Below are 18,949 nucleotides of genomic sequence, written 5' to 3' on the forward strand. Positions count from 1 at the left end.
TAAGGATTGTAGCTGCTGCACACAGTTTAGTGGAAATGTAGTGCTTCAAATCTTGGTTACTACAATAAATGACAAGGTAAAAAGGTTTATTTTTATGTTTTTGAAATCCTGCTAAAGATGCACCTCAGTAGGCAGAACATTTTGGGTAAACAACATTGAATTTGCTCTGTATATACACTGTAGTGTATATTTAAAATGATCATTGTTATTACATGGGGTCTGTTGGGGGCCTCTGTAGGAGCACAGGGGAGCAGCAGCACAGCCTGTGAAGCTCACGGTGAAGCAGCTGTTTATGTAATTTTGGCTGCCACAGCACTGCAGAGCCTCAAACAGGAGATCAGGGGAAGAGACTGCACTGGAGGGGTGTGGACTGAGGGAAAGGCATGAAGGCAAAGAAGAGCCGCCATGTAGTCTTTCAAACAACAGCTCCATCTAGTGGTCAGCACAGATAAAATAAAAACAGGGGTATTCCTTAAATTTTGGTTGAGCAGTGACTCTTGCTAAGAATTACGTACCGCTCCCTTTGTAGGAGCTTGTGTAAGAACTTGATTTGAGGCTATATCTTATAATACTGTCAAAGCTCTGTGGCTTAAAAACACTGCAGTGAAAAGTGAGAATAGTAAGAACGAGAGTGCAAATGGACTTAATTATCCTTTAAAGCAGATTATAAAACCTGGATTACAATTAGGATGCCGGTTCCCTGTCTTAGTTAAACATCTTTATGAGTTTTAAACCAAGGTTTGCCATGAATAAACAGAATCTCTCAGTTGTGGTTTAAATGTTTTAGCAGTCCACAAATCAAAGATGCACAAGTGATATGAAACTTGACTCTGTCATACAATTATTATATCTATATATAGTTTAGGTCATTTAAGGATGCCACAGATGTTGGTGTCAGACAGATTTTCCCCACACAACCATGTTTTTGGTTTAAAGAGAATGGTCTGAAAAGGAGACAATACCCAGTGAGCTGCAGTTCTCGGAAACGCCTTGTTGGTCACAAGAAGCGTCACAACTGGTTCTTGAAGACGACAGCGAGCTCTCTGTACTCAAACGGCCTCCACAGTCATCAGATGTCAATCCAGTAGAGCACCTCGTGGTGGAACGGGAGATTGACATCATGGACGTGCAGGAACTGTGTGATGATGTCACAAAAATCACTGAGGAGTGATTCTAGCACTTTGTTGGATTTATGCCACAAAGAATTAAGGAAGTTGTAGTGCTCTGCTCTGAATGTAATTTTTATTAGTCCAAATGTTTTACAGCTGCCATGTACGATTAGCTTTACTTATGTTTTAAAGTAGTTCAAAAGTCTTCAACTGTCACAACTGGATAGAAAATGTTTTGACAGTTTTGAGATGTGTCCGTTTCAGATGACCGAGGACTGCCTTGATGTTATTTCCTTATCAGAAATCCCAATGATTAAACATACTTGGAGGGCATAGCTGGAGAATATATGTAGGTCCCAGGTTAAGTGTAAAAGAAATGATTTCTTTAATTATTCTACGACTGGAAAAATTACAGAAAGAAGTGCAAAGAACATAAAAAGAAACTTGTAGATGGGTTTGAGGCTGGATTTTATTTAGTCCACTTTTAAAATGTACATTTCTCTTGAGATTCATTAAAAAAGATAAAGCATTATCAGCTTTGCAGTCCATTTCACGAAGAGACTGCAATAAAGGAAAGAGTGAAGTAGGAGGAAGATGACTTAGTAGGCACATCTTTCAAACGATACATGTTAAATCTAATTGATGGCAAAATATGTACAGCTATGAGTTGTTTTTTTGTTTTTGTTTTTTAAATCACGTGGTAGCACATGCTTGGGATTTCTGCGGGAGAGCCGACAGTCAAGTCAAGTAAAGCAGGGATGTATGTAGGCAAAGACTTTCCGTCTCTAAAATATGCATCAAGTTGACTGCACGAGGCAGTCAATTTCCCAAAACTGTATGCCAGTTCAATTTAAAATAAATTAAACCTAAGTGGAGAGAGAAATGAGGAAGAGAAAGGAGAAATGAACCTGTGAAGCTAATTGACCGCTTGTCAAACGAAGCATTTTAGCAGACTTTAGCAAATGTTCCTCCATATCAATCAATACCGAGCTAAAAAAAAAAAGAAAGAGAAAAATGGACAAGACCTGATACAATAACTCGAGAAATAAATTAGAAATGGAAAGTTGCATTAATATGCATTCATAAAGAGTACCTGATTTTTCTCTCTCTCTTTCTCTCTCTCTCTCGCTTTGATACCTTTGCATAACTTAGAGAAAACCTGTCACGTTCTTTTAAAAACTCACAGTAATTCATTCATTTATCACAAGTGCTGATACCATCGAGTCAGGTACGGGATTCTACCCTGCAGAATCCATATACCTTAGAGTCAAACATGCTGGATATTCCATACAAATAAAGGACACTTTTCCTGTTTATATACATAACACTATTGTACAGTCTTTGCACTTCCATTACAACAGATCGAAGCATCTCCACTTACTGAATAAATGGAAATCGAATCATGTTCAGTGGATTAAAAACCTCAAGTGAATCCGAAGCTTGAATTTTAGTACAGGTGCCTACGCAAGTGGAAGAAAAATCTAAAGTAATGCTTCTCTGAAATTTTGTCGTACTGGCTTTCCAGTTTGAAGTTCGCCTTAGACACAGTTCAGGGTCAGTTTCCTGAGCTGCTAACAGTGTCCATAGTAACTTCACCCTGCTCAAACAGCAGGAAAACAAAAACGTAAAACAAAAACACAACACCGTTAACGTGCTATGCTAACGTTTAGTGTTGCGCTGACAGAGCTGTGATCATGTTATAAAGTGTTCTCACTTGCACTTCAAAACGACATCAAACAGCATTACAATTTTTAGGAAATGTTAACTCTGGATCAGCCCACAGGCCGCTGAAAGGTGAACGACGACATAACTAATCCAGAAAGAAGGCAGTGAATGTTCAAAGTTGGTGAGTCTGCTCAGGTCAAATCCTGCAAACAAGTCCAGTCTTTCCTCATGCTCTCAAACTGCATACAGCTTATTCCTGGACCACGCCCCTTTCTACAGCTGTACACACAGCGCTCCTTTAAGCCCGACAGCAGTGTAAACTAAACAACGTTGAGTGGCTATGACGCTCCACTGGCTCTTACACACTAGGGATCTTGTTAGGTTGGAACGAGACAGCTGGATCGTTCCAAAGCGAAAACCAGAACCAGCATTAGTGTGGAAGCTGTGGCGTTTTGGTAGTTTAGAGTGGGTTGGGTGGTGGGGTTGTGTTGTTGGGACAACAGGGTCACTTGGGTCCTTTGGAAGGGGTGTCTGTCTCTGTCAATTGGCGGCCATCGCTCCAGGCCTCCCGGGTGCTCTTAAGGGCCTGTGTTCGTTGCTGGTCCACAACTACATAGTCGACACGCTCGTCTGATGCTGTGATGCCAGTTCCGTTGCTTTTCATCTGAGGAGAGATGAGGTCAGTCTTAAAAGTTTGGCCATAAATTTCCTCTAATTTAGAACGTGTGGTTTGGAGTATGGGCGCTGGTAAATTCCTACCTTCCTAGGTGGGGTAGACTTGCCGGAATCGAGATCCAAGTCCAGGTATTCTACCTGCTTGTCTCCCTTTGGTTTTACCACAGGGCTACTCCCACCGTCAGCATTCATGGGCGGAGCGAGCTTCGTGATCTGCGTAAGTCAGAAAAGGGATTTATTTTTTATTTTATTTTTTAATTGATAGCAGAGTCACAGAGAAACACAGCTCATACTCAAATGCACCAATGTGTTGTCACAATGTCTAAAATATTCATGCAAATGGGTTCCTCTACTGCAATTGTAGAGGAATGAACATATTCAATCAGTGACCATCTTTTCATGTAATTTGTCCCATTACTAATAATAGTTTCAAACCTTTAAAACAAAGAAAATTTCTACTTTAGGCATAGTGACAACAACTTGGGCCTGTAATTAGTGTTAATTATGAAATACAGGTACGATGGAGAGATTAATTCGAATTAGGATGGTGACACAAAACTAAGAAATTCTAACTGTAAGGAAAGTGATGGTAGATAACGTCTGAAAATTCACTGCAACCTTTATATTCAAGCCACAGCTTGTAGGTGGTTTTTGCACAGCAAAGTCTTCGTACTTTCTCATCTCACAATAGCACCCAAAAATGACAGGGCGGGCTATGCACGTCTAACCTGGCAACCCTGCTCACCTCCTCTATGGTGTCAAGTTCCTCCACCTCCCTCTTTACAGGGGTGATGGGGACTGTGCAGTAGAAGGACTCCTCTCTACACAGTAAGAAGAAAGTTGCAAAGGATGAAAGAAAAAAGGAGGAGAAAACAGCAGGTGGTTAAGAACAAAATGCAGGAATAAGGATGACGATGGTAGAGAAATGAGAAACTAGGAAGAAAGCAAGGAATTAAAAAAGACTGATAAAAGTTCAGGAGGTCAGCAGACGATAGCAAAGCAAACGTTGGAAGAAAGTAAAAAAAAAAAATTAACAGCAAAAAAAAGAAAGGAGAAAAAAAAGGAAAACTGTGAATCGATTACCCAAAGTGTAAGAGAAAGTATCCCCGTAGGTAGAAAAGTCAGCTCATATAATAGTATCATTCTTCAGAAAGAGCAGTCAATTTTAAATGAGACACGTTAACTTCATTTCTTAATAGCCAATATTCCGATTTAAGACAACACCTGAAAAGTAAATGAAGAGAAAGAAGGAGCATAAAGAAAGCAGAGCAGCAGGGCAAAAGCAGAACTGCAAAGAAACGGGTTGAAGTGGCGAGGAGTCCATCTGCAGCAGCCAGTAATTTGTCCGCACTAATGTGTGGCTTAGGGAGAAGAGCACTGGAAATGGGATTTCTTAATAGTTTCAGTAAGCAATTACAGCTCAAAATTGCAAGTTGCATGGTGTATGATCCTCCAAACTGTCTGCCTTAAACTAAAGCTTCTGCTGTGTTTGTGTGTTTGCAGATTTAATTTAAACGAGATGAAACTGATTGCAGACACCACAAAAAAAAGAAGACATTTATCAGATTATCAGCTTTGATTATCTGTGAATAGAAAAAGAAAGGAGAAAAGTAATCTCTGTATCAGAGTATAGTTGTGTGTTACATACTGCTTCATCTGTGGACATATTAGGGTTCATGGCTACGTAATTCGGTTCAGTAGAGTCCTCGGAGTCAGTGCTGGAGGCCGTGCTATGCACTGACGGGGGTCTCGTTGGCATTGGAAACCTAGAAGGACTAAGCAGCATTCACAATGTTTACACACTGACTTCCCAGAAATTGCAGTCTCTGGTGAGCACAAAATATAATATAGACATAACAGCCCAAACCCACTGCAGCCAGAAGAGTCCCTACAGCACGAAAGCACACAAATTACCTCGTCTCAGATAAGCCAACAGACTTCCTTCAGTATAATACAGAATCCTGTTTTATGAGCAGTACTACTTTGGTCACAGAGTGACTACAGTAAAGCATGAAGTATTAGTGCCTACATCTTTAGTTAACTGGATCTATTACAAAAGGGCACGTTCACACCAAAAGAAAAATATACTTTCACTGCATGTTGTGGCAGAGAGTAAAAAAAAAACAGGACAATCCAGACTTAACATTAGCTGCTATACACATGCAGTATGTTTAAGGTTCTTAACAGGGAGCGAGGGACGGTGTGTCTTCTGGGACAATGATCTTGCTGCAAAGAGCTGTGTGAACATGCCCTTATTTGTTAGCCAAACACTGAACTATAGAAAAGCTGAGGAACGTCTTAGGTACTTACTCTCGAGCGAACGACCGTGTCACTGGTGAGCGTACAGGTGTGCTTGGCTCATCCCATTCTGGCACTGGTTTGATCTCTAGTGGAGCAGGTTTTACTGCAGGAAGGAACACACAGCAGTCAGCCACTGCTCGAAAAGCATCCTTAAACTGTACAGGGTGGGCCATTTATATGGATACACCGTAATAAAATGGGAATGGTTGGTGATATTAAAGTCCTGTGTGAGGGGGCAAACTCCTCAAGATGGGTGGTGACCATGGTGGCCATTTAGAAGTCGGCCATCTTGGATACAACTTTTGTTTTTTCAATAGGAAGAGGGCCATGTGACACATCAAACTTATTGGTAATGTCACAAGAAAAACAATGGTGTGCTTGGTTTCAACGTAACTTTATTTTTTCATGAGTTATTTACAAGTTTCTCTTTGTTCGCAGCCATTGACATGTTGAAGAGGTTAACATGTGAGGAGCGGATCGAAATTGTGTTATCTGGTGAACGCAGTAACCGGGTCAATGCAGCAGATTTCAATGCAAGACATCTACGAGACCACCCATCTCCCATGCTACAGTTAGCAAACTGGTTCAGTGTTGGATTTGCCAAAATGTGGACGCAAGAAAACTGTCACTAATGAAGAAACATCAGTGGCTGTCCTAGCTTCATTCAGCAAGAGCCCACAGCGTAGCACTCACCGCATGTCACTGAAGAGTGGCACTAGCCGATCATCCCTTCGGCAGATATTAGCTACTCACAAATGGCACCCTTACAAACTCCAGCTACTGCAGCATCTCAACGAGGATGACCCAGATCGGCGCACAGAATTTGCAGAATTGGCAAAACAAAAATTGGAACAGGACCCACAGTTCACGCACAAGATTTTGTTCAGTGATGAGGCAAACTTTTATGTGAATGCTGAAGTTAACAAACAAAACCACCACTATTGGTCTGACACTAACCCACATTGGATGGATCCCTCCAAGACTGTTGGACAACAAAAGTGATGGTTTGGTGTGGTATATGGGGTACAACGATAGTGGGTCCATTCTTCATCAATGGAAACATCAAGGCCACTGGATATTTGAAATTGCTACATGATGATGTGTTTCCCTCTTTGTGCACTGAAGCTGGCACGTTCCCTGAGTTTTTCCAGCAAGAATGTGCACCACCACATTATGGGTGCCAGGGCCGAGTATTCCTAGATGAACAGTTTCCTGGAAAGTGGATTGGTCGTCGTGGGCCAGTTGAATGGCCCCCAAGGTCTCTCGATCTGACCCCCTTAGACTTTTATCTTTGGGGTCATCTGAAGGCAACTGTCTATGGTGTGAAGATACGAGATGTGCAGCACCTGAAACTACAGATACTGGATGCCTGTGCTGGCATTTCTCCTGCTGTGTTGCTATCAGTGTGTGAAGAGTGGGAGAAGAGGGTTGCATTGACAATCCAACACAATGGACAGCACATTGAACACATTTTATAAGTGGTCAGAAACTTGTAAATAACTCATTAAAGAATAACGTTACGTTGAAACCAAGCACACCATTGTTTTTCTTGTGGCATTACCAATAAGTTTGATGTGTCACATGGCCCTCTTCCTATTGAAAAAACAAAAGTTGTATCCAAGATGGCCGACTTCTAATTGGCCACCATGGTCACCACCCATCTTGAGGAGTTTGCCCCCTCACATATACTAATGTGCCACAAACAGGACTTTAATATCACCAACCATTCCCATGTTATTACGGTGTATCCATATAAATGGCCCACCCTGTACATAAAGACTGACAGAGGTCAAGAGCAGCATAAATGTTTATATTTTGGAGATCTGTGTGTGTATTAAAATGCACTTTTAAATGACAAAACCATATTCAAATCTAATCAAACCAACATTAGAATTAAAAATGTTAAAAATTAAAAGTTTGATTGTAAAATGCTCAATAACACAAATATAAGTTAGTGTTATTTAACATCTCATTCATATTTCTTCATGTGATTGCACTCAAAACTATCCTTAACCAAACCAGAACTTATTTTTTGCTTTTATGAAACGGTGTTGGAATATTTCAGATGTAAACCTGAGAACGATGAGCCATGTGCTGCTTGTATTGTGATAAGTGCCCAATGTGCAACTCTGTTTAGATGTTAGCCAGGGATGGATGATTTCCCAAAGCTTCTTATAAAGGGACTGGACTAAATGCTTTAAGCAGGCAGTGGGTGAGAAACGTGAGGAAAAAACTATATAAAGTGTCTTATTATGGTAGTGGGCAACCTTGCACTATAGCACTGGTTCTCAGAGTTTCTGGAAGTCTTCTGATGAGATGAACTTCATTTTTTTTTTTCTCATTTGGTGTCTTGACGGTGTTTACAGGGAGTGCTGTCTGAAGCCAGCCTGAGCCTCCCATAGACATTAAAATGGACTCAGAATTACTTGGTGATTGTATCAGTCCCCTCATGCCCTAACGGTAAGATGCTGTCCTCCTATAAGACAACACTTCAGGACAGAAACTGTGCAAGAAGAGTCAAAGTTACACGTGCACTAAACCTGTGCATAATGCCCTGCACAGTACAAAAGAGTTGCATGATCCCTTCACTGCAGATGGTCAAGAGCTTTGGGATTTTCCCCAAACATCATCTGTATGTACGGAAGCTAGCGATATCGCTTTTATTAGATAATATCGTTGTTCAATTTCCTCCTGAAGAGAAGTCTACTCTTTTCCAAAGCCCTGTGTGAATGCTTCTCTGACAATAAGTGTGTTCTGGCTGTTACATCCCAATGTGCTATGAAAGTAAAATGTGTTGAACTGCAAACAAAAACACAGACACAAATGTTTGAGCAGAGAAACGTTAGTGAGTCATTTGGCTCCACGGAAGAAAAAAACATCACATTGAAAGTGAGGAAATATTTAGGTTAAGATGGTAGAAATGGTTTATTTTGAAAGGCGTGTTATGACTCTTAATGAGCTTCGAAGATGTAACAAGTGTAATCCACCATGCGTGAGGTACACACTCATCCATCCCCTGCTGGGATTTAAAATGATTAGACTGGATTAATGCAACACCTCCGACACTTCATACACTTCATATTTTTAGAACACACACACACACACACACACACACACACACACACACACACACACACACACACACACACACACACACACACACACACACACACACACATATCCCTGAAGAACAAAAATTGTAAAAATCCCCACAGTACATTTACTTACAGCATGCAGAGAATCAAGATGAAGTAGAGTGTGAAAAGGTCACAGAATGAAAAGTATTCAGATGCACAGCAGTTCAGTGTGGTGTACCTACCCTTGCGTCGTCGACTTGGGAATTCACCTACGGTTTGAGAGTCAGTTCGCTCTAAACCCGCTCTTATTATTTTAGGACTGTGACCTGATTGGTGAAAGAAGACTTTGCTGATTACAACATCTTTTTGGTGATCATAACAGTTCAGCCCTACTGTAACAACTGCTCTGCCATGCAAAGCGAAAGAGACGAGACTTTGATGAAGAAGAGCAAAACTGCAACCTCACGTACACCAATTTACCTTTTTTTTTTTTTTTTTTTTTTGCACAGCACACTTCAAGAGGATGATTGTCATGACAACAGAAGACCCATACTGCCCAACATGCACCTCACTCCATGCACCACGACTTCCCACACAAAGACTGACATCACAGCTGTGCATGCACGACGAGCTGTGTATAAGCGCTGAGAGAACACTGAGAAATCATGTCATGTTGACGAGAGCTCGGACCAATCTGCAGAACAGAGCAACTTGAGGACGACACGCACTGCTCCTTTGCACACTGATCACAACATTTTTCTGCAGTGCTGTCAGAAATGCGCTGCGATTGCAGACAAAGATAATTAATTTTAATGGATCCACGTATAGTGGAAATAAGATGCCGTTTGCTTTGAATACACTAGTCAAAGTGTTTGCAACATATGGCTCAGACATCCAAAGCGGAGAGAAAAGTGCACGGAAGATGAACAGAGGTTGCAGAGATTCAGATTAGTCTAGAAAATGGAAGAAGTGGATGGCTCATTTTAAATATAGAAATGAAAAACATCACAGAGCTGTTTAAAGGTGATGCGACATCCTACCCATGCATAACAATGAATACACCAATGGTCTCTACTTTAAAAAGCTAAGGTCCAAAAGACAATCAGCACATAATGATGCTCCTAAAAAGCAACATCACTAACATTAATATAATACCATTTAAGGATATCAGTTAAAAAATACGAGTTTATATTCTTATTCATGTCTATGTGGCATTTTCTAACACAAGAAGCAGCTGTGCACAGATCCAAATATCTAAAACCTGCAATCCAAGTAGAGTAAATTTATGCCAGGAGCAATGGGATTGAACACTGGATAAATATATTTTAATGAGAATTTTAATATTAGCTAAAAAAAATAAAAAGTGAATGAGATAAAACAATACTTTAAAAAAAACAAAAAAAAAAGCAAAAAGATTTGGGCTTAAGCAATAATACAAAACTCAAACTAGACTACAAACATTTACAATTAGCATTTTTATTCGTCTGCTGCCAAAGATATTCAAAAGTGTAAAACCAAGTTTTATTAGCAGTGAGGATTAGGACTGTGTGTGTGTGCACGTCTGTGTGTGTGTGTGTGTGTGTGTGTGTGTGTGTGTGTGTGTGTGTGTGTGTGTGTGTGAGAGAAATAATAATCACTTCAAAGCGGTTGCTTGAAAAGCAGCTACTTGATATGATTTTTTTATTTAGACACAGCAGTTCAGCAATGACCAAAGCCAAACTTGGAGCTGACTGACTCAAGGGCCACGTGAAAGGGAGAATTCCCAATCTGGAAATGTAAAACTCCAGAAAACTGCTCCGTTTTCGACAGTGACAGTAACAGTACCGGCTTTTGATGTGCCTCTGTGATTATTTCCCATCATTCTTCAACTCTCTTTCAGTCTATGAGGTCCCCAATCAAAAGGCTCCATTCAGATGCTGGGAACAAACGGGATGGAGGTGACCAATTAAGGCCTCAATGACTCCGTGGCACAGACAGCAGACCCCTCCGAAATGGCTAACAGAGCCTCACGGGAGCTGGAGGCAAACGCGGTTTTGGCAAGGAACTAACTGTGTTGGATGTAATCAAATGTAGGGAAATAAACTAATTCATCAAGAGGTGAAATAAGCTGGTCAAGGACGGGCGCAGAGGGAGACGGTGGTATTTAATACACCAGACAGACCAAAGAAGACAAAATGAGAGAAACATTTTTCCACATTAATTATGACAACAACTAAAGCAGGATGAAAAATGACACCGCTCTGAGAATGAAATTTTGTGCAGATGGCTTTATGACCATGAGCCATCCACTGTGGGAATAGCAGCAGAGTGTGAGACAACGCACGTACAGTTGGTGCATTAGTGAACGCTGAGCATACTAAACTAAGCTCACAGCAGCAACAAACTCACACACACCCCTGAAGCAAGAACTCCACACACACACGCACACACTCACACACATCACTTATGAAGTCACAGCTATGCATGCAAGCACACCTACTGTCTGCTCACCTTTGCGATCGGGTTTGAGATTTCGGTCCACAGGTGGGGGCTGGCACTCACTAAGCAACGGCCTGCGGGGAGGGGTCTTCGGGCTTGAGCGAAATCCCATGTGGGCAGGTGGAGGAACCTGTTTTCCCAGGGATGAGAACTCCATAGTACCTGGGGTCATGGGGACGTAGTTGGTTTCGTGCATTGGCTCTGGCAAACTGCCCGAGTGATGATGTGACGGTGAGTTGGCACTCATAGGCACGTAGTTTTGGTCGACCTCTTCTGTAGAATGGCTACCCACTGGCATCATTCCTTTGCTTTTCTGAGGGTGACAAGGGAAAACCGATTAACATACACATTTCTCCCTAAAGCCACAGAACGATTATCCAGCAGTTACACTTGAAATACTCACAAAATAGGTGTTGAAGCTTTCATTGAAGTCAAACGAGCAGCTTTTGTCAGAAGGGAATGATCTAGGAATGTCATAGCAGTCCTGGGATCCAAAGTCTACAAAAAGCAAAACCATGATTACAATGCAGTTTATAAACAGCCCTTCTACACAGAGAGCAGCAAATGATGTGCACTGTACATTATTAGCCTTCTTTCAGGCCCATTTATGCTACAGGACAATTCCCACATAACAGTTGTCCTCTATTGTGTGTTAAGTGTTTTCATGACTTTGCAGATTTAGTCTGTGAGACAAAGCTCAAAGGCACCATGTAAGCACTCTACTTTGCAGCATGTAATTACTGTATTTTTTATTTTATTGTTATCAGGTACTCATGCAGTTGCTAATGCATTCCACTTATGACCACAAGAACCACAACAGCGCGAGAAAAAGCTTTGAAGACAAATGAGAGTCTCTTCCGGGGAAGAGTAAAAAGGAGGGGTGAACATTACAAGGAGACATGAGACTGTTTTGGCTCTCCATCACTCCCCCTGTGGCTACCATGCAAGTCTCCCAAGTTGCTCGAGTTTGCTGCAACTCGCTCAATCTGTGTCGAAGCCATCTCACAGCAGAGGCTGCAGGCCAGCAAAGACCGGTGCTCCTGAGACCGGCGTGGTGTGGTAGGTGAACAGCACGTTCACCTTGTTTTTGTTACTCAGTTATTTGTTTTTCCATGGAGTTCTTTCTAAATAAGGACATCCTGTGTAAAAAAAAAATCTCTTTTATGAGGTTTCTTAAGTAAATAAATTATAAAAAATTATAATATTTGCTCGAATTTAAAAAATGTGTTTTTTTCCATAACAGTGCAGCCCTGCCCTAGGCACAATAATCTGCTCTGTCACCAAGACACAAAGCATAAAAGGGAAAAAATTCACAAATGCCCCAAATTTATTGGGGGAATAACCACTGCTCATCTAAAACAATAAAGCAAGACGTAGTCAAAGGACTTTGACTACGATGACCTCGATGACTGAGAACCTTCACAGAAATGAAGCAAGACCTATTTTGCAATTCCGATTGTCACCACAAGAGGGAGAAGCAAGAAGAATCGACACCATGAGTTTCTCTTCTCTTGCCAGACTATTTTAAGGCTCTGTAAAAAGGATGTTGGCCATGGATTAAAGAACTGTTATTAAAAAGGAAACTCAGAACATTTTTATCTGCTTTTGTTAGATTTTGGTGCAACAAATCTTCATAAGATTAAATAATAGAATATCCTGCCTACCACATATATGTGCCGTATTGTCGAAAAGGTAAAGGTGAGAATAGGTTTTGAAATTAAAATAAAGTGAAAAGGGCACCACAAACAAATAAACCTCTACAATACAAACCTTTGCGGAGGCGTGAACAGTCCACAGTGCCAATAGTGTTGCTGCGTAAAGCCTTACTCCCAGCGCTTGTGGGCACACAGTAGTTTCCATCTGTCTCTGAGGCTGATCGAGGCACACTATAGGTGTCTGTAGGTGAGCGCTCAGCAGGAGGCGGCGGGAGTCCTGAGCTGGAACTGAGGGAAGGCTTGGGTGGTCTGGGAGGGGGCACTACATCTCCCCCGCTTTCTGAGCCTCCTACCCCTGTGTTCGATACTGTGCGGGGCACTTGGTAGGTGCTGTTTGCACCGGGTGTGGGCGGGATGTCGTAACTGATAGAAATGTTGCGCATCTGTGTCTCTACTGAGGGCTTCCGTGTCGGCGTGTTGAAGACATAAAGGTCAGAGGCATCCGCGCCGTCTGGATGAGCCGGAGGGGAGGAGGCTGACTTGGGGAGCAGCACAGTGTCCTGGGAGTAGCTGCGAGGAAGATGATAAAAGCCACTGTCAGTTGAGAGGGAGGCACCGCGTGATGGAGGCGAGTCATAGATGGAAGGGGCGGACACAGGAGTCTGGTGCGGTGGGAAGAAGCCATTGTGTGAGGTGTGTTTAGCCGAGGAAGTGGAGGATGTAGGCGTGCGGTGAGATGGAAGGTTGTCATTCAGGTCTGTCTCTGAAGAGGTAGACTTGGAGCACTCAGCATGAGCTCTGATAACACAATACACATAAACACCAGATAATTAATACAAAAAGTAAAATACGTTGATTTGCAGATCACACAGTCACACCAAGCCAAAAACACTAGTATACAAAGGCTATGTTAGTAACTAAGTCATATCCAGACAGCTTTTATCATTAAACTTTTCCAACTCTTGCCATGTCAGCACGCTTTTGTGGATAAAGTGGAAGACTGAGGTTCTTGGTAACTGTTTGTAACCATGCAGGAAATAACACAATTATTACACTGTTAGGCAAAACACCCACGTCTTTTTCTGTTTAGAAGGAAGGCCTTTTGCTAAACAAATGCAACCTAGATTTAATAACCGTCATTTACATTTACAACATTCACAAGTGTTTGGAGATCTGTATTTTATGCGTGTGCAACACTCCACACAAGCAGGCAGTTCCAGCTGGATTGGCTGGCCACTCACAGGCTAGCCTGTGGAGGAACAGTCTTGCTCTCACACTCCTCCAGGAGCAAATACTCCTGGTCCCTCTCCAAGAGGGAGTGATGCTCCACTGAGCTACACACAGCATACGGCAGAGACAAGGACAGGAGTGGCAGTACAGTTGAAAGTATACAAAAAGAATAAATGGCTTGGAAACCACACTGAAAAATGCTTAGCTCACCATGCGACACTCCAACATAGAGAATATGGAGACTTGAACCTATAAAAGAAGCATATTCGGACACGATCTCACCTGCTGGGTTCAGGCTTTTTGCTCTCACAGTTAGCAAGCCACAGGTAATCCTGGGGCTCCTCTGAACTGGACTGTGAGTCCAGGTGTCGCACACTGACTGGCTGGTAAGGGGCCGGCACATTGGTAAACACTCCTGGACCTGGGTGTGGAGCGTTTTCCACCACCAGTCCCATGGCGGACTGGTGAGCAGCTTTTGCTGCATCTGGAGGACAAAGAAATGAAAGCTGAGGATAACTCCTGTCAAAACTTAATGTTATTTAGTGAGTAGTACACAGAACTAAAGAATGAAATACAGTAAAGCTGTCTCCATAACTGACCACAGAGGTTTCAGGCCACTGCCAGTGAATTAATGTCTAAGCAGCAAAGGGAAAATTTAATGAATGACTAAGATTAATTTCTTACACTGATCACACAACTAAAAAAATAGCCACAAATAATGCCAATAAGACCTGTCACATGTGGCTCAGCAGATGTCAGTAAATGCCTGCTTCACAGTTTTAAGTGCAACACCAGCAGAGCACATTAGCATTTCTGCTACATTTCCAGCTGTTTATTCAACTTTGACTCCACATGCATTGGCAGTCACTGATGAAGAGCAAGGAGCTGCACCTACTGTGGCCCTGTGAAACCCACTGAAAATGAAAGAGAGGCCAGAGATGGTATTAAGCACAAAGTAAAAAGTAAACTGTATGTGCCAATGTCAACTCTAGCAAAGTAAACTTGGACCCAAGCTGTTTCCTAGCAACCCAATTCCAATGTAACGCTCAATTGTTTCCATTCACGCTGACACTACGTCAACTTTGCGCCTGTATGTGTGAACTTGAGCAGCTGATGTATATACGCACATTCTGACGAACAGATGTGCGTCCCTCTACTGTGTATATCAAACCAAACCTCAAATTAAGGTCGTTAGCCTGCAGCTAAAGCACTGTTACTGACTGACCCAACAAGCTACTACAATTACCTCACTTCCTTCTTGGGGAGAAATCCCACAGGAAATAAATCCAAATGCAGCACGCTGCCCAGCATGAGGCCAGGAACACTGGCACAAACAACTCATGTCAAATTAAAGCAGATGGATGTCACCGATATCACGACTCTGCGTTAGCCTACATCATTTCATGTATAACATGTCACCCGAATAAAAGCTTTGTGTCGACAGACTACTTTCTGTTTTTTGCCTTCCAACAAGCTACTCCTCAGACATCATTTTTAAAGGTCTCTCTGCTTTCCCACATGATGAGCTACTAAACAAACCTGCTGCTCAAGCTGATTGTTCTACTGCACTCAGAGCCAAGATAGCTGATGCGTATATGTGTTTTCGTTCCACATTTCTCTACTTTTTTCTCCTTTTTCACAGCTCTCCTCCCACACTCTTCTATAACTGATGTGGTTTTATCTCATGCAAGGTCCCCGAGTTCTCTTCTTTTAAAAGTCAGTTTCTCTCTTTTACGTGCATCATTTGCTCCTCTTATCTCCTCCGCTATGTCCTTGTCTTTTTTTTTTTACATTTGTTTGTTGAAGCTTTAAGTGCTGATTCATACAGGAAAAGGGAAAATCCCCTCTGCGTGTACTAATCTATACCTCCTACACTCGCTCTGAGAGCCTTCATTCCCCTAGCCCTACTAATGTTCCCTGCCCAGCTATGAAGCACTCTACTGTGGCCACACCCACACGCGACAGAGGAGTGAGAGTTCTGTCTCACATGCAGAGAAGTGCAAGCAAGCACAAAACAGAGAGCCAGGGACATTCTTTTGTATTGAGCAGTGAAGGGTATCTGCAAAAGATATCCGTTTTTACACCCAGGCTCTCCTTTAACCGTCTTACTATGAGTTCGTACATCGGGGTTTTCAAAGCCAGCTCTGACATCTACAGAAAAGGTGCCATCAGTGTTGTTATCATGGTTACCCTGCAACACTAGCTATTTAACAGAGCTGGAGGCATAGTCACACTTTGGAGAGAATGACCTTGGAGGAGTATCAGTGACTCAGTTGCCAGGTTTGAAAAGCACCTTCGTCTCCAACAAGAATCAGAGTTGTGTAGCATAGAGCAGGGTGATATGACCAAAAATATTTATCACGATATACATTGTGGGGATAGGTTAACTGGAAAATCCAAATTGCCATTAGGTGTGAATGTGCGAGTGAATGTGAGCGCAAATGGTTGTCTGTCCCCGTGTGTTGGCCCTGCAAAAGACTGGCGACCTGTCCTCTCGCCCTATCAAAGTTGAGATAGGCTCCAGCGCCCCCCGCGACCCTGAAAAGGAGAAGCGGAAGCGAATGGATGGATATACATTTGAAAATTTGCGATACCGATATAACTGACGATATAATTGACACTAGACAAAATACTTTACATCTCCACAACTTTATTAGTGCAAAAAACCCCATCAATATATTTTCACTTAAACAAGCAGCTGTTTTTTTTATGCGCATTAAAGTTATATAAAAATGTAACAGTGCAAATTCCTTGCTGACAGTTTAACCAAAAGGCATTTCTAGTGGAAATTGGCCGACATATCCTCAGCATAACATCCACAAAACTTTGTTGATAATTGGCGTCTGTCTTGTGTCAGTGACGTAAAAGATGGATTTAATGCGACATAACCATTCAAACAGCAGTCGCTTTCTAAAACATCAGATATATCTCGGATTCAGAGGTTATACACACAATACGGTAATATTATGTTGAAGCACAGTACGTATCAGTCCGCGAGACTCCTGCCTACGGTAGCCGTAATGCTCTGACAATCCATCAAGCGGTGCGGGTTCGTAGTTTAGCAAAGTCGTACTAAAACATTTGACAGATTTTCGAGCGCCGTGTACATAAAATCGTTTCGAGGTCAGTAAACACAACCGGAATTCATACATAAGGCACACGGGATTATAAGGGGCACTGTCGATTTTCAGAAAAATCAAAGGATTGATTTTAAGTGTTATTTTCCAAAAAAACAGGGTAATAACGACGGCCCGCTAGCATGCTCTACCAAAAATAGTGCTTTGTTGTGTATCTGATGGACGAAAGCCAAACCAGTTCCACACCACTGAAGTTGCAGCATTTTTGCAAACCAATTCTGGTTCATCCGTTTCATTCAACGATCCGCTTTCGCTCTTATCATTCTGCGTCGCCGCCATGTGCGTATGTAAACATAGGCACTGCGCATGCGTGTTTTACCCATATTCTATCGCGATATTTCATTTTCCTATCGTTGCCCAAAATTACACGGTATTACCGTGAACGGTATGATATAGCCCAGCCCTAGTGTAGCATGTGAAACAGTGAACATGTGCAACGTCTGTGCCAGTTCTCACCACACTAAAAATGCTCATTGCTTCGCTGATGAGGTCAAGAAACTATAGAAGACATTTAGACAATTAGTCTCAAAGACAGAGCGACAAGAGAGGAAAAGAGGAGTGTTCAAGGGAGAGGAAATTAAAACCAGATAAGAGGAAACGAACGAAAGAAGGCCAGTGAGAGTGACAGGCGTACAATGCTTTTATTATCCAGTACTGGGGGGAAAAAAGAGTAACGTGAGCCTCAATACTGCACAAAGTTCAACACATGGATCATTAGACCTTGGCTGAGAACTATGCTGAATAGAGACCTCTTGACACATTTAACTGGTTCCCTTAGTTCCTTCAGAAAGAAAGATCCTGACATCTGTGAGGTACAACAGTGATATCCAAAAGAGACCCATCAAATGTAAATCATTTATCCTCTACTTTTATCCTGTATTGCTCAGCTGTGGTGATAAACTGGTGTCATGGCTAAAAAGAATCCCCTGATGCTCCATGGCATCTTCACCATGTCCAAGCGCTTTGTTGAGAGACACCAGCGTGGACAAATAGTGATTTCCTGTAGTCATCTTCTAACAGGGGAATCCTTGGATCGCTTAAAGTTGCGGTTCTTACCTGGAGAAACTTACATGGCCATGCTATAGGATCGTTTTGCCTGTTCATGCTGTTGCCATGATATACTGAATCTCACTTAAGGAAAAGGAAAAAAAGAAAAGAAAAAAAAAAGAGAGAGAGATGGCAGGTGTTGTTCATATGCTAAAAATTATTCATTGCTGTCCACAGCTACTACGCTTCTAGTTACTAGTTACTACTTCTAGTTACATTATGCATTCTGTGGTAATAATGAGATTAGGATGCTTTTCTAAGGTGTTGCAGGTGCATTAACGCTAAAAATGGGTTGCTTTAGCCCGGTGCTAGGTGGCTGCAAACCAACATGATGATGTGAAAATATCCGATGCAGATAAGAGAGCCTAACATGTGCCTGTGCACCACTTTTGGTGGCTCAATTCCTGATGGTCTAGGGCATAGGTGTCAAACTCTGGCCCGCGGGCCAGATTTGGCCCGCAGACTAATTATATTTGGCCCGCGAAGCCATACCAAATTACTATTAGAGCTGGCCTACTGGTATTATACAGCTAATATATATATTGTTTAGTATTAAGCTTTGCTTGTTCCATATT

The 18,949-nt window shown here is 42.0% G+C and overlaps 1 protein-coding gene across 6 annotated transcripts in view; it reads right to left on the minus strand.

Moving 5' to 3' along the window:
* Positions 1–3,160: 3,160 nt before the first annotated feature.
* gab1 (GRB2-associated binding protein 1) overlaps positions 3,161–18,949 on the minus strand; it is a 63,050-nt gene continuing 47,261 nt past the window's right edge. For 4 of the 6 annotated variants that reach the window (XM_080881153.1, XM_080881158.1, XM_080881156.1 and 1 more), the window contains 9 exons: positions 14,473–14,674; positions 13,076–13,758; positions 11,709–11,803; positions 11,318–11,618; positions 9,070–9,153; positions 5,760–5,853; positions 5,098–5,224; positions 3,534–3,662; positions 3,161–3,438 (listed from right to left, as the gene is read on the minus strand). In XM_080881153.1, the coding sequence (XP_080737279.1) occupies positions 3,280–3,438; positions 3,534–3,662; positions 5,098–5,224; positions 5,760–5,853; positions 9,070–9,153; positions 11,318–11,618; positions 11,709–11,803; positions 13,076–13,758; positions 14,473–14,674 (1,874 nt within the window). In that variant the 3' untranslated portion in view covers positions 3,161–3,279. Of the gene's footprint in view, positions 3,439–3,533; positions 3,663–4,194; positions 4,271–5,097; positions 5,225–5,759; positions 5,854–9,069; positions 9,154–11,317; positions 11,619–11,708; positions 11,804–13,075; positions 13,759–14,472; positions 14,675–18,949 lie in introns of all 6 variants that reach the window. The other 2 variants (XM_080881154.1, XM_080881155.1) reach the window with 2 other exon arrangements.

This window comes from Rhamphochromis sp. 'chilingali' (assembly GCF_963969265.1).
Source record: "Rhamphochromis sp. 'chilingali' genome assembly, chromosome: 4".
Taxonomy (NCBI): domain Eukaryota; kingdom Metazoa; phylum Chordata; class Actinopteri; order Cichliformes; family Cichlidae; genus Rhamphochromis; species Rhamphochromis sp. 'chilingali'.